The sequence below is a fragment of the Numida meleagris genome, chromosome 16, assembly GCF_002078875.1.
Source record: "Numida meleagris isolate 19003 breed g44 Domestic line chromosome 16, NumMel1.0, whole genome shotgun sequence".
In the NCBI taxonomy this organism is placed as follows: domain Eukaryota; kingdom Metazoa; phylum Chordata; class Aves; order Galliformes; family Numididae; genus Numida; species Numida meleagris.
This window is the reverse complement of record NC_034424.1, coordinates 2,157,569-2,177,692: the sequence shown is the minus strand read 5'-3', so window position 1 is coordinate 2,177,692 and position 20,124 is coordinate 2,157,569. Positions and strand designations below refer to the sequence as shown.

Below are 20,124 nucleotides of genomic sequence, written 5' to 3'. Positions count from 1 at the left end.
CAGTCTTGGGAACACTGAAAACCAAGAGCTGACTTTCTCCTAAGTGAGCCTCACTTGCAATACAAGCTTTTGTCCCCTCTCCCCTCCCCTGATATGAACCATCTCCAGTCATCACACGCACCACGCTGCGATCTGCTTTACTCTCTGAAACGTCTTGAAATGAGCAACAGCCACCAAGCTCTTGCAAAGCAGGGTCTAGTCCAGCCTGGAAATGCTAGCGCTAACGAACAGCGCATCTACTGCCTTCACCTGCTCACATCTTCCTCCAGCATCACTGCAGCCCTCCATAATTAATCAGCCCTCCATAATTAATCAGCCCTAATTAGGGATTTGGGAATTTATTGATATACTTATCTACTTCTGAGTGAATGAAGGCACAGGGAGCGTAACTCCAAAGCACAGCGCTGGACGTCCCTGATCTGCTCTTTGTTGTTTCAGACTGTAACGCATTATAGCACATTTCTTCTTTTAATAAATCCAAACATCAAAGATCCCAAGGTATCTCTGGTTCTGATAAAGTGCTCCAAAACTGAACTCATTCCAAACCCAGGATATCATTGTGACCCATGAACTCCACCAGTTTGACCATGGCAGCATCCCATCCATCAGGACACCGGGATGGGAGCACGAACCATCCCTAAGTGCTCAGTGGCATTGCCTGGGAGGGAAATACAGAGGACTCCTTATTGCTCAGCCATACCAAAAAAATCCCCGTTTGCATTTGCTGGCAGGCTTCCCACTCAGGGAACTTGAACAACAGAGCATGGCTAGAAATCCCGAATGAAACTAACAAAACAGGGTGAGACACCAGGAGGGCATGCAGAGGGACATCCCCCGTGCATTGCTCCTGCCCTGCAGAGCCGTACCTGAGCCGATGAGTCCTGGATCCCATTGGTTTCTTTTGGCACCTGCACAATTGGAGAGAAAGAGAGACAACATGGGTGCTGAGCTCAGCACCTGGCCAAGGGGCAAAGGTTCTCCCTGGACAGAGTCCTGAAGACAGCCTGGGTGCTCTGCGCCCTTGGGGATCAACTGATGGGGGCAGATGTACTTCCTGAAAGATTACTGAATAGGATAATATTCAATTTTCCACCAGTGCTGAAAACACAGAAGAATAAAGCATGTGAAAGGATGATGCAATGCAGCAATCTTGCTGGGTGTGAGCAAGAACTTCAGAGTGATGCCCAGCTCCTGGTGGCAGCTTTCCCCCACTGCTTTAGCAGAGCTCCAGCTGCAGCATTACTCCACGGCTGCTCTGAATTTCCCTGAGTTTCACACATGGCACACACAGCCGTGCACACACCCAGCCTTGCTTTGGCTCACAAACTCTGCCTCATTCTCCTCTTTGCACCAAACCCAACTATGACATCGAGGGACAACCTCCATCCCACGTGCTGGCCACCACCACCACCACAAGCTCCCAGCATCTCAGCCCACATCAGTCATCCAGCTCCTTCCAGGCTGTGTTAGCTCCCAGTTTGCCAGCTGCCCCACACCTCTGGCCATGCTGGAGAGTGGTCCCACGGAGGAGGAGCGAGGCCAGAGGAGTGCGTGCACGTCACGGTGTGGCTGCGGCAGTGCTCAGCAGCTGCTGCTGCATCCCCCATCACAAAGGTCAGCTGCTGCAGTGCGCCCTGTGGAGGAAGGCAAACAGAAATTTACCTGCATGCTTCCTCCAGAGGAGAAGGGAAAGCCTGTGGAGCTGTCGGCATCCTGCAGCCAGGGGCTTCTCACAGGCTGGGTTGGGCACTCAGCATCAACAAGCTTCCCAGAAAATCCGCAGCACACCAGCTGCACAGTGACTTCCAAGTCAGGCTGGACGGGGCTCTGAGCACTGATGGAGCTGTGGGTGTCCCCGTGCATAGCAGGGAGTGGGACCAGGTGGCCTCTAAGGGTCCTTCCCACTTCAGATGATTCTATGACTCCTTCAGATGGAGGTGCAACCACACTTCATGTAGATAAAGCCAACCCCATCCCCAAGCGCAGCCGTGCCCAGCCCTCACCTCAAAGGGGATCTCGAAGGACTCCACCAGACCTCCGATGACGAGCAGCCCCTCGGTGCCCACGCCCATCCCCAGGTAGCCGGGCCAGCTGGCTCTCTCCACCAGCCGACAGTCCACGTGCAGCTCCAGGCTCTCCTGGGAGATGCTGAGAGCAACTCGGTGCCAGCGCCCATCGCTGAGCAGGGAAACCGGGAACCTGCATCACCCAGGGGGAAGGGCAGAGGCAGAACATGAAACCTGGGTCCTACACAATGCGAGATGAGGCATCACCCTTCTCGCTCCCAGGGCTCCTCTATCCCTAGTGTGGGTGCTAAGGATGGCACAAGGGAAATCAGCATTATTGCCACAAATGAGCACCGTTGGTTCCCTTCAGACTGGGGGAAATGGAGGTTTCCAGTGGATTTGGAAGCCTCAGTGAAAAATGCTGTCTTGAAAATTATCGAAAATTGGTGGTGTCTTGGAAATTATTGCTATTTGTTTCTCCCGCACCTTGGCTTATCCCCAGCCTTTCTACAGGGCAAACTGCAGGCTACCAAAGCAGTGATAAAGCCAACACTGACCCAGGGCATCCTCTACTGGGATGTCAGCGCTGTGGGCAGGCTGGCTTGACTCCAGCAGAGCAGGGACAGCCCAGGAGGAGCAGACACACCAGCAAAGAGTCCCTAAATGTCACTTACTCATAGTGCCTCCTCCTCGTGGTGACGAAGACCAAGCCATATGGGCTAACCCGGATCTGGAAGAGCACATGGCTCCGATGGCTCAGGATGGTCACCAGGCTGGTGTCTTCCTGCAGTGAGTACCTGAGCTTCATCAGCACGCTCAGCTCATCTGCAAACCTGGGAGAAAGAAGTGTGGCATTTTGCAGCATAAAATGGGCCACAGTACAATCAAGCTCAGCAAGAACAAGAAACAATAATAAAACCCAAGAGCAAACAGCCCTTCAGGCTGTAAGGTTGGATAGCCAGCAAGGAGCAGCCAGGACACAAAGCACTGTCCATACAACCTTCATGCCTCTGTCTCAGGTGCAATCTCAGCACCCACCTGTCCCCAAACACCTCCTGTGTAGGAATGCTGAGGGTGGAGTACTGCCCGATCTGCAGCGTGCTGCAGTTGGCCTCGTCGTAGCTGAAGGAAACGTTGCTGAGGTCCTGAGCATGGGAGATCATTTTGTCCAGCAGGTTCACTTCGTCTGCATGAGGGGAGAGGGGAGATGGTCAGCAGCTGAGCCGCACTCACTCTGCTCTCTTTGTTCTTCCTCTTGGGAGGGACAACAGCTGAAACCTCATCAAGGATGAAAATACAATTTGGGGAAATTAAAAGTTCACAGATTCAGCCAACAGCTCAGACAACGTCAGCAGCACCAGGTGACATGTCTGAAATGGAATGTGCTGCCTGAGAGCAGTGTCCCAACGCCATGGAGGGCCCTTCCCACCCCAGCAGCAGCAATACCTTTATGAAAGTAGGGCTGAGTGCTGTGATGCAGAGTGCAGGACACACACGTCCTAAAGCACAGGGTCCAGCTCAGCTGGAAAGCCGCTTACTCCTTTCCCAAGTTTCCTTGTTGAGGTTTGCCCACTTTCAATACAGAATCGTACCAGGGAGAGGAACAAAGCTACTGCAGCCCCCAGAGAAGCAGCTGCACTGGCACCCTCTGAACAGAGCACAGCTTGTTGATATTTCAGGAGCTACGCTCCGCTGGGAGCTGAGCATCATGCAGTTCCCTTTCCCAGCAGGTGAGAAGTTGGGATCACCACAATAATGGCTTCAGAGCAGCAAGAGCATGGGGCTAAGCTCCATGGAGGCAGCAGCTATGCAACCTGAAAGAGTGCCGGGTCTGCAGAGCTCATCAGCACTGAATGTGGTGCATGTGTGCAGCACTGGGAATTAACCTGGGACCAAACACAGCTGAGAGAGGGAAAAAAGAATGGGGATGTTGGCCCTTTCCCATCCCCCTGTGAGTGTGGGTGTGCTAAGGGCTGTGTGCTCCATCCCCAGGCTCTCACCACTGCAGGTTGCAGGCAGACCGGTGTGAAAGCAGGGGATGCTGGCAGGTGAACAGCCACCCTACACAAACCACAGCTGAGGATTCACTACAGTAAATAGCATGGTTAAATGCAAGCTTTCCCGGGGAGGGCACGGGCTTAATGCATGACTTGAGCATGTGATGGATGTTAACCACATTCCATGAAAACACGCAGGGTGAAGCGAAGCACGTGCCTTCCTAAATAAAGCAGCAGCAAAGCCTTAGAACCAAAGCCTCTGTTTGCAGCTTCTCCCCAGGACTAACCCGGGGTCACTCCCATTCTGGCACTGCAGGGTTTCTGCTTGTTACGGGAATGTCATGGGCTTGCTTTGTGTTTCAGAGCAGGTTATTTTTTCTCTCTTTACATTACACTCCCTGGGAACCAGCACAGCCCAGAGGTGGGCCCAGGACCAACATCCCCTTCCCTGCCTCCATACGAACACGTGAGTGCAATTTAAGAAATGGTTGTAAAGCTGAACAGTAAATCTCAAGAAAAGTACACGTCCCTGTTACAAAATGAAACCACTTGAAAACTGGCAAAGAAACACAGGGAAACACTCTAAGAAGTTATAAACAAATTCCATCTCCATTAAGCACCAGCATATCTAGGATGGCAAGGTGAGGAGACATTAAGGCAAAGGGTCTGCATGCACCCAGCACTGTTTGGTGCTAGGGACTTTCCCAATGCACCTGTACCACCGTAAGCTCCTGTCTTCAACACAGGGCTTTCCTGCCCCCGTTAGGCCCCAGACAGTTAAAATGCCCAAGAACAAGAGGAGGAACAGGAAACCCAGAGCATGGTTTGGTCTATCTAGGGACCCAGAGGACAACCCCAAGGCAAAGCTTTGGGCAGGGCTGAAAGATGAGCACCCTCTGCTTCGCCAGCATTGCTCTGAAGTGGGGCAGAGGCTGCAGGTGGAGGTCCCAGATGAGGCTGCTCAGGGTCATTAGGGCCCATTGGTGCTCTCAGGGCCACTACTGGTCCCCTCCTGTCCCACCCCACCCCACCCCATTCCATCCCCAGTGCTGCAGCACAGGTGGCAGAAATTAAAACACTCATCCCTTCTTGGCTCATCTGCACACACAGAGCTTCTGCCCAGGCTGAATTTCTCCCCAAGGAGGGGACATGAGGGGAAAAAGAGATGATATTAAACAAGGGAAAACATAATTGGAGCCCTGGGAGAACTCATCACAGGATGTGTCAGAGTCAATCACTTCCTCTAGACGTGGCTCTGCTGCTCGGGATGTGAAGTGACAGGGCTGGACGAAGCCACCAGACAGTCCCCTGCTTGTTGGCTGGGGCACAGAGTGCACGTCCCCGTGGATCTTCTCTCCAATTTCTGAGTGTCTTCTGGAAATACTGCGCTAAAAGTCTGCGTAGGCTCATAGCCCTTGTACATCTGCAGCCTTTCCAAACTCTGAGTTGGAGAAACTCGCACATCACCACTAAAACTTAATGCTAAAATTAAATGGAAATGGAAATGATGCATTAAATGATGGAAGAAGAGGCATTTGTGCCAGGACAAGGGTTTCCTGGCCCCTCACACCACCAACACACACCCAGCCAGTAACCAAGGGCTCAAAGCCAGGTGGCCCTCCCAGTGCTCCTCCACCATTTGGCATTTTTGTCTTGCTCCTCAGAGCAAACTGCTTGTGCTGGGGCTGTGACCTGAGCAGGGCTCTGCACTGCACACACACACTGCTGGGCTCACCTACCTGCTTGGTCCCAGTGCCATACAGAGCTCCCATTTCCACACACAGAGGCATAAGTGCCCTTTACTACCTAAAAACCCACAAATAGATGACCTTGTGAAACACTGAATGCTATAGCAAGGGGGAAAACAAACAAACAAACAAACAAACCACAAACCAACCCAACCAATGACAAAATACAAACAGAATGGCATCTTCACATCTGTTTGGACTTGCCTGCTGACTGCCCACTGCAGGTGGACAAGGACACCTCTGCAGTGTAGCATCCACAGGATGCCAGCCCTTTGGTAGCTCTTCCCATTTCTCTCTACCCTAGCATTATTTGTACTAAAAAAAAACATCCACGGCAGCCATCCGTTCTGCACCACACTGGCTTCCTACCATTTTCAGCACCCTGTTTGCCCAGTGATTTATTATTAAGTGCAACACAAGCCACAGGAGAAAGGTTTAAGCTGAGGGTGGTGTGTGTCCGCTCAGAGGGTTATGCAACAGGGCTTGAACCTTCCCCTCCCTGCTCTGGGGAGCAAAGAGAATTTGGTTGTGACTCAGTGGCTGCAAGTTGGAGGGGACAGAGCCAAGGCAGGAAGAAAAAGAAAGAGCACATTGCTCCTAGGGGGAGCGAATGCCTCTAACCACCCATGGAGAGGACAGAGAACATCAGGGAAGCAAAACCTTCTCGGAAGAAAAGCCTGCTGCACACATTGTTCGGACAGGAAAAGCCGAACACGGGCGGGCTTCCAGCGCATTGCACACTGCTGCTGCTTTGTGCCGGGGTCTGCAGAGGGATGGGGATGGGGCTTCTGGGGACAGCGCCCGGGGAGCAGGAAGGGAAGCTGGGAGCGCGGGGTGACCCTGAGTGAGGACATGCTGGCCACAAGGGACAGGAGGCCAGGCTGCATGGGGCACTGAGCAGCCTGATCTGGTGGGGGGCAACCGGAGCATGGCACTGGTGGGGCTGTGGGGCTGTAGGGTGCCTTCCAACACAAGTTATCCTGTGATCCTACAATTCCACCTCATTGAGCTCCTCAGCCATCTCCTTCCTGAGCTCTGACCTCAAAGCGAAGCTCCTGGTCTATAGGAAATTGCCCTGGGCTGCTACAATTCACCTCAACCCCGCACACCTCGTTCTCCACGTACCCTTCCCAATAAGCACTGTGGAACTGACATTTTATCTATATTCAGGACTTAATAGCTTTAGCTTGAAGGGGATTTTTAAATGGGTTGCCTTTAAACCTGTGCAAATCCCCTCACGGCCATCCTTCAATCCGTTCAAGTCTGCCTTATAGCAATTAAACTTAATTACCGAATTGCAACGAGTCAGCGTAAACCAGATACGAGCGGTCTGCAACATTCACGCAGAGAATTCGGTGTGATTCATTTAAAAAGGCATAAAGCACATCCTAGTAGAACGTGTGTGACAGCAAGTGGGGACAAGTCCCAAAAACTTTGGCTCTTGCTGCTGCTCGTAAAGAAGCTTCTCCGTGTTGCTTCCTTGCCAAAGTAAATTAACGGCGAGTTCTGCAAACCTTCGCCCTCCAGGGGCTCGTGTCCCAAAGGTCTCCCTGCTTTATAGAGCTGGGAGGTGTCAATACATGCACGGTCTGCAGAGAAGCAGTGATGGTGGAGACCTCCTCTTGCAAAAAGAAACACAATTGCAGAGCTTGGGGTGGAAGCAGCGGTTTGATGGGCAATGCCTACTTTTGGAGTGCCTCCATCCCCTTCTTCTCCATTAGAAGTTGATCTTCACAGACATCTCTCCAGCCTAACTTCCCAGTGTGCTGGGCTAGTTATCTGAAAGCCTGGCACAGATCAGCCTGAGCTATTACTTCAACAGTGCCCAAAGTGTCTCGAGCAGCAAGGGAAGCGGTCCGACTGGCATCTTCCCCTGCTGCAGGCATATGCATCTGGGAGAGATTACAACCTGAGAACATCAACATCAGTGCGTCCAGGCCCCAAATAGAAATCCCTCATTTCAACAAAGGAGGGCTCCATGAGAGCCCAGAGCAGATCCTGCCCCTGAACTCCTCCGCTCCTTCCACCAGCGATGGGACGGTTGGTTAGGTTTAATCTAACAGCGCTTTTAAACTTCCTCCTAACGTCATCCAAGGCTGAAACTGAACCCTAAACCTGAGAGCACCGGAGATGTGCAAGGCACAGCGGATCCGAGGCGGCACGCCCCGCTGTTAGTCACTGCTGGGAGGCAGTGGGAAGGCTGTGATCCCGTGCCAGCAGCCATCTGTCGCACTGCCACGGAGCACGCGTTGGATCTGATCCCTGCCACTCTAGTTCTCCGGGTTCCAATCAAAGTATCAGAGACCTGCAAGAGAGGAACAGCACCGTGCTGAAAGCTGCTTTGTGCACCCAGCCCCAGGGGCTGCGGGTCCCGGCACCGTGCTGCCCTGTTGGGTCAGACCATAGCACCAAAAGCTGCTCCGTTCTGGTAGAGGTTGCAGCAGGAGGGAAAAAGAGCAAATCTGCACAGCCAGTGTAAATAGAGGGCTTTGGTAAACTCCATCTCATACAGTCTGCACTAACAAGCATTGCACAGCCCTACATGGGAGCAGGGATGGTGTTATCTACAGCACGAGAACACACCTGCTGCGATAAGGATGTCAATATGCAAACCCTACACAAAGAGGGTTTTTTGTATTTTCTCCAAGCTAATTCACATCCAGAGAAATTCTTAAAAGGTCCTTGCCATCTTCTCCCACGTCTGTGCTCCCCACTCACCCCAGACCCATGTGCCAAGCAGAGATCTCCTGCACCTCGTGCACAGCAGTCAGCATTGCAGCTTTTAACCCCAGCAGCCCCGCTGTCCAGTCCTCGCATTGACAGAACCGATGGCTATCTTCTTCATTGCAACCCGAAATAACAAATAAAATATCAGGCACATTTATTGTAACCTGGCTGATGTTCCCCCCAGACTGCTGCCAGCAGATGTGAAGTGCAGGACTCTTCAGCAGGGCTGGAGAAGAGCAGGCAAAGGGGCAACCTCCATGCAACCAAGGATGCCCTGCTAGCCTTTTTCCTTGGCCTTCATTATTTGTATGCTTCAACACGTGTGCTTGACAGACAGTAATGAGCTGTTAACTCTCCTTGTGCACATTGTCAACTCTTTAGACAATAACAGTGGCACTTGTGCTTCTCTAGCCAGATGGAGGTAGGACATCCTTTACTCACCAAATGACCCAGTGCTTGAGTATCCAGCTCTGCAGGCCATGGTCATTGTTTCCCTTTCCTAGGGCTCATGATGCTTTATCAAGGACCCACAAGGTTGTTGAGAAAGGTAATGGAGGGAGATAGCACAGTTTTCCAAGTGTGATAAGACCCAGTGACTTCATTGGGGTGCAATCAGATTTGCAACTACAAAGGCTTGGCTCAGGGCACTGCCACCTCCCTGCACTGTGTTACTGCGTCCCAGTGAGGAGCTGGATCCAGAGCAGGGATCCCACCCTGGGCAGCCCATGCTCTCATGCCATGCAGTCCCAGGCAGCCCTGACACACACAGCAGAGTCACACTCAGATCCATTTCAGCTGACGAGGATTCACAGTTCCAGTGGTGACAAGTGAGGCTGGGGAAGCAGCTGCAAGGACTTCCCAGCAAACTGTCCAACAAAGCAGGAGCCTGCATGGGACCAAGGCAGAGAAGGCAGCTCCCACCTGCATGGGGTCTAACGTGGGAGATTCCCTGTTGCACAAGCATCTGGCAAAGGTGCTGCATCTGTCCAAACCTGTCCTAGCATGGGGAGATATTCCCAGCCACGTCTTTGTTCAGCACAGCCAATTTTCCCCTTGAAAAGAATGGCTGCAGGTCAGCACATGGCTCACTTCTGCTGAAACACAGTCACGTCAGGCTGCAGTTATTCACTCTGGAGACAGTGGAACTCCCTGCAAAGCACCAGGCTCTGATCTGGTGCTAACATTCATTTGATGGGGACAAATGTTCCTGGCCCTGCACATCCTCTGGCCTGGGGGACCTTCAGAAAAGGGAGAGGAAGGGGAGGATGCTGGGCAGACAGGAGCAGCCCTTCCACCCTGCTCCCTGCAACACCGCTCACACCAATACAGAGGGAAAGAAAAAAATGGAAAAATATTACAGAAAAGGAGCATTTCCCAGGCTAACAAGCTGACATTTCCCAGCCAAAAAGCACTCCGCTTTTCACCTCGGGCAAAACATGTGCACATTTGTGATTCATTGTACACCCACGGCTGCCAATTTCCCTGCACAAACTGTTCAATTGTTGAGGTTTCAACCTTTACCAAACTCCCGCATGCTCCTCCAAGTTCTTTACGCTCCCTTCTGCAACCTAGCTTCCCTGTTGGTACGTTGGGATCCTGTGGGTGCCTTCAAGGCTCACAGCCATGCTCTAAGTCTGAGAAATGGCAATGTCCCCATGCCAACCAAGCATGCCCCAAACTGTGCTGAGTGCCCTCATTCATCACGGCTCTCCCATCCACTGTGGCTGTCCGAGGTCCTGAGCCTGACCCTGGCTGTCCATGGCCATAGGCCGGACCAAAGGGGCTTTGTAGACGGTAGATTTCAACCCTTCGTTTCTCATCAGATGAGGGGTTGGTCTCAGGGTTGAATGAAATTGCTGGAAAGAAATCGGTGTCACGCAGAAAACTTCCCTGATCTGGCTATAAGAAAGTAAAAGGCTGAGTCATTTTGAGTCAGCCTCATGCGGGGCTTTGTCTCTGTGGGCGACTCAACCCTTTCATGGTTTGTTTTTTTTTTATTCTGTGCAATCTCAGTCATAGACAGCTGTTTGGACAGTGAAAGGGAGACTGTGTTTAAAACCTGAGATATCAGCGTAGTTCCAAAAGAAGAGAACAAAAACTTTATTTTCAAAGCATGTAAAACCTCCACTAGAGGCCCCATTGTGGGTCCACAAAAGCCCACCGAGGCAAATCCCCAAACACACCACACCTCAGCTTCACTGTTATTTACCTGGAGGAGGCCAAACTGATGAATATCCCAAGTATGTTTTTCCTCTGTCTTCTGTAGACCTGTCTTCTGTTTTAGTGTATCACATCCCATTTGATAACGCCTACAGCAAACACTTCACTGCAGCTCTGTTCCATATCACTTGCAGATCACTTCCAGTATGACATACTCCAGAACTGGACTCTCCCGTGATGAGCACCATGCAAATCACCATCCTTTTAGACACGTGTGGGTTGGGAGGCACCAGAACTCCTTTAGCCCAAAGCCCACCTCACCCCTAACCCAGACTGGCATCTCCCCAGCTTTGTGAAGTGGGAAGTCCATCCAACTGCCCTGCCACCTGATGGAACTGTGGTTGCCCCTGTTCACTGCAGGGAGTTGGACCAGATGGCCCTTAAAGGTCCTTTCCAACTCCAACCATACTGTGATTCTATGAAGGAGGAGAGGAGCCAAGGAGCAGAGCTCCTCCTGGCCCTGCATGTCCAAATCCCTCCCCACACCTCTCCTGGGAGTTCCCCAGGCCCTAATAAGGAGCAACCCAATGGAGGCAGCACAACCTCCTTGCTGAGGTGCTGCACACACCACACAATGCTCTCCCACTCTCTCTGTCTCTGCACCTGTCTCTCCCAAGGGCAGAGCACATCCTTTTGCTGTCTAACTCCAGCAATACCTGCTAGATTTATCTGCAGAGCAACATGTGAATTGCTGTGAACTCAGCCCCTCACTAACAGGGCGAGCGTGTTCTCCAGCAAGCAGATGACACGTCCTGGAGGTTGCTGCAGCAACTGGTCATGCTGGGCTTGCAGCAGCACCTCCAGCCTTCGCAGTGTGTTTCAGTGCTCTGTCAGAGCTATGTGAAGAACCAATTTTCCTTCTTTTTCTTCTTCTTTTTTTTTTATAGCTTGGAAGTGAAGCAAAGTAAAAATAACGTAAAAGGTTGCACTGGCTTGAGCTGCTGCGCCTTTCCCAACAAACCTCCTACAGAACAAGTGCTGTGAGGAATCAGCTCAGCCCCAAATACAGTAAGAACCACTCGACACAGAATCTGAAAAATAGGGGGCCAGTTCTCAGACACGCGACCCAACGGAGCCATTCACCTCCTGCCATGTCCCCGAGATCAGAACGCTGCCATAAAATGTGGGGAAATCAGGTTCAAACGCCTCTTCTCCCTAAAGTTCCCTATTTCTACATTTCAAGAGCCCACTCTTCTCTCCAGTCATTGCTACCGGGGCTGTCTGCAGGCACACGTGCACCACAATGCCTCCAGCACCTCTGAAACATGGGATGGTGCAGGAGAAGGGCTTCCCCAGTGCTGAGCTGCTTGATGGATGCAAATCTCCCGATCACACAAACAGATGCATTTGCGGTGACACTAAGCCAGAAAAAAAAAAGGTATTGGAGGACGTGTAATGCTTTGAACGTGGAGCACATCCTGTGCATTGGAATTCAAAGCAGAAAATACAAAACTTGCACAGTGTGGATGCAGGGCCTCGGTCCTGCTGCTTTGCCCTGGAAATCTGTTCTTGGTAGACAACAGAACTTTGTGGCACAGACAATAACTTGATGCTCCAGCTACCAGACTCGTGAAAAGCTCTTTAGTTTGCCTTCCTGAGTCCCACAGCTGTAGAGAAAAGCATGGAAAACACAACCTTAATGATTCTGTGATTCTGTGACCTGAAAGAGAAGCTCTTAAGAGATGCTCAGGGCCTCAGGGCCCTCTGCTCAGTCTCTGCAGAGGGATGGATCATCCACATAACCAGCCAAGAAACAAGGGCAACTTCTTTCCCCTGTACCATGTGCTGGCAGGAGAGGGCCATGCCATGCTCAGGGGATGGGATACCTGGGTACCTGGATTGGCCCGGAGCTCGGAGCACACAGCAGCACGGCTGCTGGCAGCAGCAGGAAAGGATGAACCACTACGAGCTGATTCCCTCTTCCAAATGGCCCTAACAGAGCTGCTGTCGATTTCCATGGCTGGAAGCCAGGAGCACACCAGAGATCTGTCTCATTCCTAACAGCTGGAGTCAGTTTGGAGCCCTCCTCGCCCTGTGACGGTCAAATCCTTGATAACATCCTGCGCAGCCACCGGGCCCTTTCACTGGAGGAATCCTCTCCTGAACACCGTGAAAGGATGCACTCCATCCATCTCCTCAGGGCCACTTCCAAGGTCAGGGTCTCCCCCTACCAGACACATCCCAGAAGCACCAGCAGGGCCAGCTGTGTGCCAGATGCTCCATGTTTGGGGTGGGGGGGGAGGAGAAATGTTTGGAGGTCAAGGTCACAGTGATGGCTGATGCTGTTTCTGGCAATGGGGCCGTGCAGGGGGAGAGGGAGACGGCGGAAATACCAGCCTGGGTGTGTTAAACACGCAGGGTGGGATCCACGGCCGCCTCTGCACATGTTTGGCTCAGGGGAGGCAGGAAGCTGCATGGCATGGAGGTCCCATGGCTGCGGTGGAGGGCTGGGGGAGGAGGCTGCTGGGATGGAGCATCACTTAATGCCTCCAGGAGGGCTGCAGGGTTCGGGTCATGCTCCGGCTCTGCCACAGCTCCAGCTGTAAAGGAGGCCAAAATTAAGCAAATGAAGTGGTGTATACAATCAGCATAAGGGTTGTTACAGCCAACATGGGAGGTTACAGTTAAAACCAGCAGAGCTGTGGAAGAAAACTAACGGCACTTTCACTGTAAGGTATAGGATTCCCAAAAGTCCGTTCACTTGGAGAGAGAAGGCACGAGCGAGGCATTATAATGAAACCATTAATAAGGATTCAGAGAACTGCTTAGGGCGGGCAGGTGCCTGATCCGCTCGTTAGGAGAGACCCATAAGAAGAGGGGTTTGCCCAAAGCGAGTTTAGCAGCTTAAGGGCTTATCCTGCAAAGCGTGGGGCCATCACGGAGGTGGGTGCCACCACAGCGCCTGCTCCCCACTGCAAGCTGCCATTGGAATCACAGCCCTAAGGGATGAGGGCTCAGCAGCAGGAAGGCAGACAAAGCCCCAGCAGGGACTGTCCCTGAGCTCCAGGCGGCTTCCTCCCTCGTCCACGTTTTCCAGCTCTGTCACAAGGATGGATATGCCCCTTTGCTGCCAGGAGGCACACATGGAGCCAGAGATGCGAAATGTTAAGTGCCAGCCTGGAGATGACAGGGGTTGAGAACCAGCTCTGCTTCAGGGGTGGAACTGAGGAGACAAAATATATTTTGGCTGACCTCAAACTGATCTCTGGGGGCATTGCTAACCCCACTGCACCAAGGTTTTTCTGGCTGCAGGGCTCCAAGTGGCTGCCTTCTCACCTTCCTTTTTAAGGAAAAATTCATCTCAGCCATTCATTTTGAAGTGCATACTTGGGAGAAAAAATAGAAATTTCAAATTCCAGCTGAAGTTGTTTCCCACGTTTGTCACAAATTCCAGACCCAGTGCACACACAGGGGAGCACAGTGTGGCATTCCCCACAGCTGCTGGACATGCTCATGCACCAACACCTCCCTCCATTGCCATCCAGGGCTCTGATGGTGCTGCACTGGGAAAATGTTGGCACTTATGGAGTAGGGAAGGCAGTACATGAACACGAGACAGAGCAAGCTGGTGAAAGAACAGCACTTCTTCAGAATGTCATGTCTAGCAGGTTAAAAAAAAAAGAGAAAGAGAAGAGCTAATGGAGCATCATCTGCTGGTTGCACATCGTCTTGCAAAGAGATCTCACCTCAGAGTCAGTACACATCGGGACTCCAAAGGGCTTTGAGATGTCTTTGTGGTATCAGAGAATCACAGAATTGTTTGGGTTGGAAAGGACCTTAAAGGCCACCTGGTCCCACTCCCTGCAGTGTGCAGGGACACCCAGAGCTCCATCAGTGCTCAGAGCCCCATCCAGCCTGACCTTGGGTATCTGCAGGGATGGTGCACCACTGCCTCTTTGGGCAGCCTGTGCCAGTGCCTCACTGCCCTGAGTGTAAGCAACTTCTTCCTTACATCCAGTCTAAATCCCCCCTCTTTTAGCTGGAAACCATTTCTGCTTGTGCTATCACAACAGACTCTGCTAAAGAGTCTATCCCATCCGTTCTTTCAGCCCCATTAGATACTGAAAGACAAATAGTCTGCATGCTTCCCTTTCCTTTGCTCATCCTCTACAGAAAGAAACAACAAAAATTAAGTATTTTTTCCCCAGGCTGACTCTGCTGAACCTGTGTCCAGCTCCAGCCCCTTCCTCACAGCACAGTCAGGGGATGCTGAGCTCTGCCCACCTGGTGTAAGTTTCGGGGAGCAGCACCCACAGGAATTCACCAAAGTGGTGCCAGGACCTTCGAGCACATGAGCTACTGGAGATCTTTGTTCCCATGAGTTGCATCCTCAGTCTCCTGCTCTCCTCTTGGCCAGGGGAGCACACAAAACCCCTTTGGGGGTTTAGTGGGCAGGGTGGGGATGGGTTGATGGTTGGACCTCATGATCTTAGAGGTCTTTTTCAACCTTAATGATTCCACGATTACGTAAGCAACCTCTGCAACATGCTCAGAGCTCACCCAACCCAGCCTGGATGGGACCCCAATGCCCAATGAACTCAGCAAGCATAAGAAATCCCACCCCAGGAGCAACATCGCTACTTCCACCTGCACTTCGATGCCCCGTGGTGACCACACACCGAAACGCTTCAGTGCCATCCGTCTTTCCTCAGAGCAGAGAAAACCTGCTGGCAGCAAAAGTGATGCTTTAAAAATAGCCAGGCAGCTTGCCGAGGTGTTTGGGATCAAAAATAGGATCTCCTGACATTCCTCCCAAATGAAATGTTTTGGAAGAGGTCTGTGGCAATGGACCATCCTATTTCATCTGCAGGGATCTCAGCATTGACCTTGTGGGGTCACATTCAGGCTGGGGATGGACAGAGCTGCTCCCTCCCTGGACCTGGAGGTGACAGAGGGGTGACACAGCCCTGGGACAACCGTGAAACACTGTGGGCTGTAGTGCAGCCTTCCTGGGCTGGGAGCAGTCTGCCCGGGGTTGGCCTGAAGTGGAATGATTTGGTTCACTTTCCCCAGTGGAGAACTTAAGACGCTTTTTATAAGGGAAAACTGCGTGCAATCACAGCATCTCAACTGATGAAACAGCATTTTTGTGTTGGAAAGAGGCCAGGAAGACGTGGAGGAGACGCTGTGGGTTAGCTCTGATGTCTGGGGCTAGATTCACTTCCCAACATATCTCCCACTGTCTGCCAGCTCATTTACCAGCTCATTTACCAACCACTTCCAGTTTTCAAATGATGAACTCATCTACAAAGACCTTAACTATGTCAAAAGATCCCACTTTACACCTCAATAAAAGAACCTCTCCATCACAGAGACCCTACAGCCTCTTCCTCCCAAGCCCTGGGATGATCATTTTGGAGAGAAGACCAAACAGTCCTTCACCACATTGCTGGGGCTTAGTGCATTGTGAGTGGGCGAGGAACATCAGAGCATGGAGCTGAACCAAATCCTCCAAACAGAAATGCGAGGACGCCCCTTTGTCACCAAGGACGCCTGGGCCAAGGAGGAGCCCAGAGAGCCAGGGCTGTGCGTGCAGCCCCATGCCCTTCCCCAGCCAGAAATCCCACTGCAGAAATCCCCCTCACAGCTCCATGAGCACTCCATCCCCAGCAACGGGCACGGCAGAGCCGGGCAAAGCTCGAGACAGTAATTAGCACAGCACTAATTACCGGCAGTGTGGCACCGAGGCGCGCTGTCAAGGTTGACGTGCGCTAAACAGAAGGTGTTCTTTTGTCGCAGCGTTGCACCCTCGAGTTCTTGGAGTGGGGAAGGCGGGGAGGAGGATGCTTATGTCCCAGATTTTCTCCCAGTTGACGGCCAAAGCTTTTCAGATGAGCGCTCCGTCACAGGGGCTGCAGGTTGGATGAATCCCTCACACAATGAGGGGACGCTGGGGACAAGGAGTGCCTTAACAGCAGCTGGCAGCCACGGCCCCACGCTCACTCATCAAGGGGATGGAAGGGCATGGAGCCAGCCCGGCTTGTTTAAAAATAGGGAGCAATGCACACATACACACACAGACACACTCATTTTGCTATGAGTTGGGAGAAGCAGCCACCCGCTCCCAAAGTCCAGCTGTGATCAATCGGATGGCGCTCACCATGGATGCCACCACTGCGTGTGTGCCCCATCCACCCACAGCCCTGTTCTGTCCACATCTCCTGGATGTGGGTGGATGGGGGATGCTGTGGGGAGGACGTGGGGTACCCGGGAGGTGAAGGTCCCCTGGATTGAATGCTCCCAGTGCTGTAGTGGCTCTCAGAACACCGCTCCTCTATGAGCAAAGTGTTCAGTGCTGGAGCCCGGTGAGCACACGGAGACGTCCCATTAGGACCTCTAGGCCAAGGGTTAACACAGCTCCTGAAGCCCCAACTTCCCCATCTGGTTGGGTAAACGAAGAGCCTGTTCTGCACACAGGGTGCTGGGGCACAGCCCCCCTTGGATGCAATCTCCAGCAGAGCTCCCAAACTTTCCTCCCCACGCAACCTCAAACCAACCCAAACCCAGAGGAATGAACACTCCCTCCATGCTGCAGGGAGGCTGAGCCTTAACCACGTGCAGCCACCAAGAGCTCCAAGAATCCAAACCAGCATCCCCTGCCTGGGCACCGGCCCCACGACTCTCCAACACACACATGGCTCGTGAGAGCAAAGACTGACACCACAGGTTTACATAGCACATACTGAACGTATAGAAGCAGGCTGCCTGCTTGGCCAGAGGAGGAGGAGGGAGGCTATGTCAGCCCATGAAGTGTGCTTGGGGGGCTGCGCTGGGGGGGGGAGCATGAGGCACTGGGCAATGTTTGACACATGCAGGTGAGGCATCACAGCGCAGCTCTGAGTGTTTATGTTCCTGTAGGCGCAATGCATGGATCATCTGGCTGAGCTCCCCGGGGCAGCTTATACAGCCATAGACCTGCAGCACGCGGACTATCCATCACGCTTCTTGTCCCCTTAGGAAAGGCGTGCTTCTGCCCTCAAAACTCTTCCTCAGCACCGTGGAATTTAAAAAGAATGGTGCAAAAAGGAAGGGTGCAAAAAGCACCAGCATCGCTCACTGCAGGAAGGCAGCAGCACTCAGCTGCTCTCCGTGACAGGGATAGGTGCTGAGCACCATCCTTGGGGCACCCCCAGGGCACAGCACAGGACCATGTGAGGGGAAAAGAGCAAGAATGTCATATAGTGGCAGAACTGAGGACCTATGCATGCATCGGAGAGTCGAGCACAGGAGACATGACATCTGGACTTTTGGGGTTTTTAAGCCATTTGACTTGTGAACTTGTTCAGATCTACATTGCTTTGTAAGCTTTGTGTGCACGCAAACACACACACACACACCAAGGGGCTGCAGAGCACATAAAGCATACGCTCTGTGCACGCACAAACTGCACTAACGCGTTACACTCTGCGCACAATTTCGCACCATTTCATGTGCAAAGCCCTCGCACACATCCTCACAACGAGCAGAACGCCAGAGCTGAGGAGTGCTGCATGACTCCGTGAATGACACCGCCGAGCATCGCCTCTCCTGGAGGATCAGTGACTGAAGGACAACTTCCACCAGCCCCGAGGCGAGCAGCACCGTCTGCACAGCCAAGCGCTGCCTCTTCACACGCCACTCCTCCCTTAATTAATTGAGATTTTAATTGGGTGACTCTAAGCTTTAATTAACAGCAAACCGTGCACGTTCATTTCTGGGTTGCGTTCTCGCACAGCCCCCTCCCTGCCCCGTATCACCCAGCTTCCACCCCCCACCCCCCAGTGCCTTATCCACCCTTTGGATCCCGCTCTGGTTTCAGCCGCTGGAATGCGGATCGTGCTCGGTTCCCAGGCTGCCAGCTGCACCGCTTCCCAGCCAAGGTTCAGGCGGAGTCAAGCTCCACTGAGATACCCAGCACTTTCCCTCTCGAAACCGCATTCCCAGCGATGTGGCTGCACAGAAGCCCCTGGCGTGCTCCAACCCGGGCCTAACACGGGTGTTTGGGGCAGGGTTTGTGCTGCGCTCCATGGGGCCACCTCCTAGGGCCAGGACCTGGATGCGTTAGTGCAATGCAAGTGCAGCGATGTTCATCCTACAAAATCCCTGCGGAACAAACGTCCTCTTTTACATCGTTATCGGAGTCCCCGCCATCCGCCACACAGCCCGACACCTCCCAGTGACACGTCCCAGCCCCATCGTCAAACCTTGGCTTACATTTCACTCCATGCAAACCAATCCTGTTCAGGTGCCAGGACCGTGTTGTTCCCCAGGACCCTGCTGTCCCCCAGCCTGGGCAGGGGCCAACTGATCCTGCGGCCACCAGGACAGAGGGAACCCAGAGTCCCCAAAAGTTTCATGGCACTGGGAAAGAGGAGGGACACGTGCTGCAGCCCCCATACGGGGGTTTCAACCATGGCATGCACAAATGCATTATATTATGGGATACATCAGAGGAGCCACACACAGACCCAACTGCTCCACTCCTGCAGCGAGACCCCCACCTCACTCTGCCCCAGCATCACCCTACCACCGAGACTCCCCACGTTGGTGCCAAACAATGACCCCCATCCAAATCCACTCCCCACTGGCAGCAGCCCACGAGGAGCATCCCCCCTTCAGCCCCAGCAGCGGTGCGGGATACGGAGCTGGGGCAGCCCAGGAGCAGCGAAGCCCCCCGGGTGCGGGGCGGGGGGCAGCCCCGGGGCTACGGGAGGGTCACACCGCGCTGCCGCGCCCGCAATCCTGGCTGAACAGTGCATCCTAGCGGACACCGCCACCTCGAGCATCCCCACCGCTCGCGAGCAATCCTCAGGGAGTCTCCCCCAAACCCCCCCCGCCTCATCCCATCACCACCTTTTACGGAGGGTTCTCTCCTACCTGCCTGCAGCCCGGAGCCCGTCTCGGGGGGCTCCAGCCCCGCCGCTCGCAGGGGCAGCGCGCAGAGCAGCGCCAGAGCCAGCGCCCCGAAGCGCATCGTGCGCCCGGTCCCGGTCCCGGCCCCCAGCCCCAGCTCGGCCCCGCCGCATCCCAGCTCCGCACCGCCCCGCTCCCGCCCCGCGCTGCGGGACCCCCGCGGCGGAAGGGGAGGGGGTGAGGAGCGGCACCCTCCTGCCCTCCCCTCCATTCATTCCTCCGCCCCCGGCACAAGAGGGGTGGGCGCGGGTGTTACGGGGCGGGGGGTAAGCGCGTGGCCCCCTCCCCACCCGCGTGCTGAGCGGGGCTGTGCGCACACACACGGGTTTCTAGCGCAACCGCGGGCTGCTGGGGATTACAGACCCCTGCCACGGCGCACAAAGCCCAGAAGCGCTCCAGGAGCCCTTTGCTTTGCAGCGCAGAGGACGCGGTTCCTTGAGAGCGTGTGATGCGGGTTGGGCTTTTCTTCCTCAAGTGCTGATTTCCACTGATTCGCAGAGCAGTGACCTTCTGGCCCCGCAGAACATCCCCCAC

The 20,124-nt window shown here is 53.5% G+C and overlaps 1 protein-coding gene across 1 annotated transcript in view; it reads right to left on the bottom strand.

The window, feature by feature from the left end:
- Positions 1–16,917, bottom strand: part of LOC110407044 (collagen alpha-1(I) chain-like) — a 41,056-nt gene extending 24,139 nt beyond the window's left edge. Inside the window, exons 1-5 of the mRNA XM_021414259.1 lie at positions 16,799–16,917; positions 3,045–3,192; positions 2,681–2,839; positions 2,004–2,199; positions 1,497–1,634 (exon numbers count right to left, since the gene is read on the bottom strand). Of these exons, the coding sequence (XP_021269934.1) occupies positions 1,497–1,634; positions 2,004–2,199; positions 2,681–2,839; positions 3,045–3,192; positions 16,799–16,856 (699 nt within the window). The 5' untranslated portion in view covers positions 16,857–16,917. The remainder of the gene's footprint in view (positions 1–1,496; positions 1,635–2,003; positions 2,200–2,680; positions 2,840–3,044; positions 3,193–16,798) is intronic.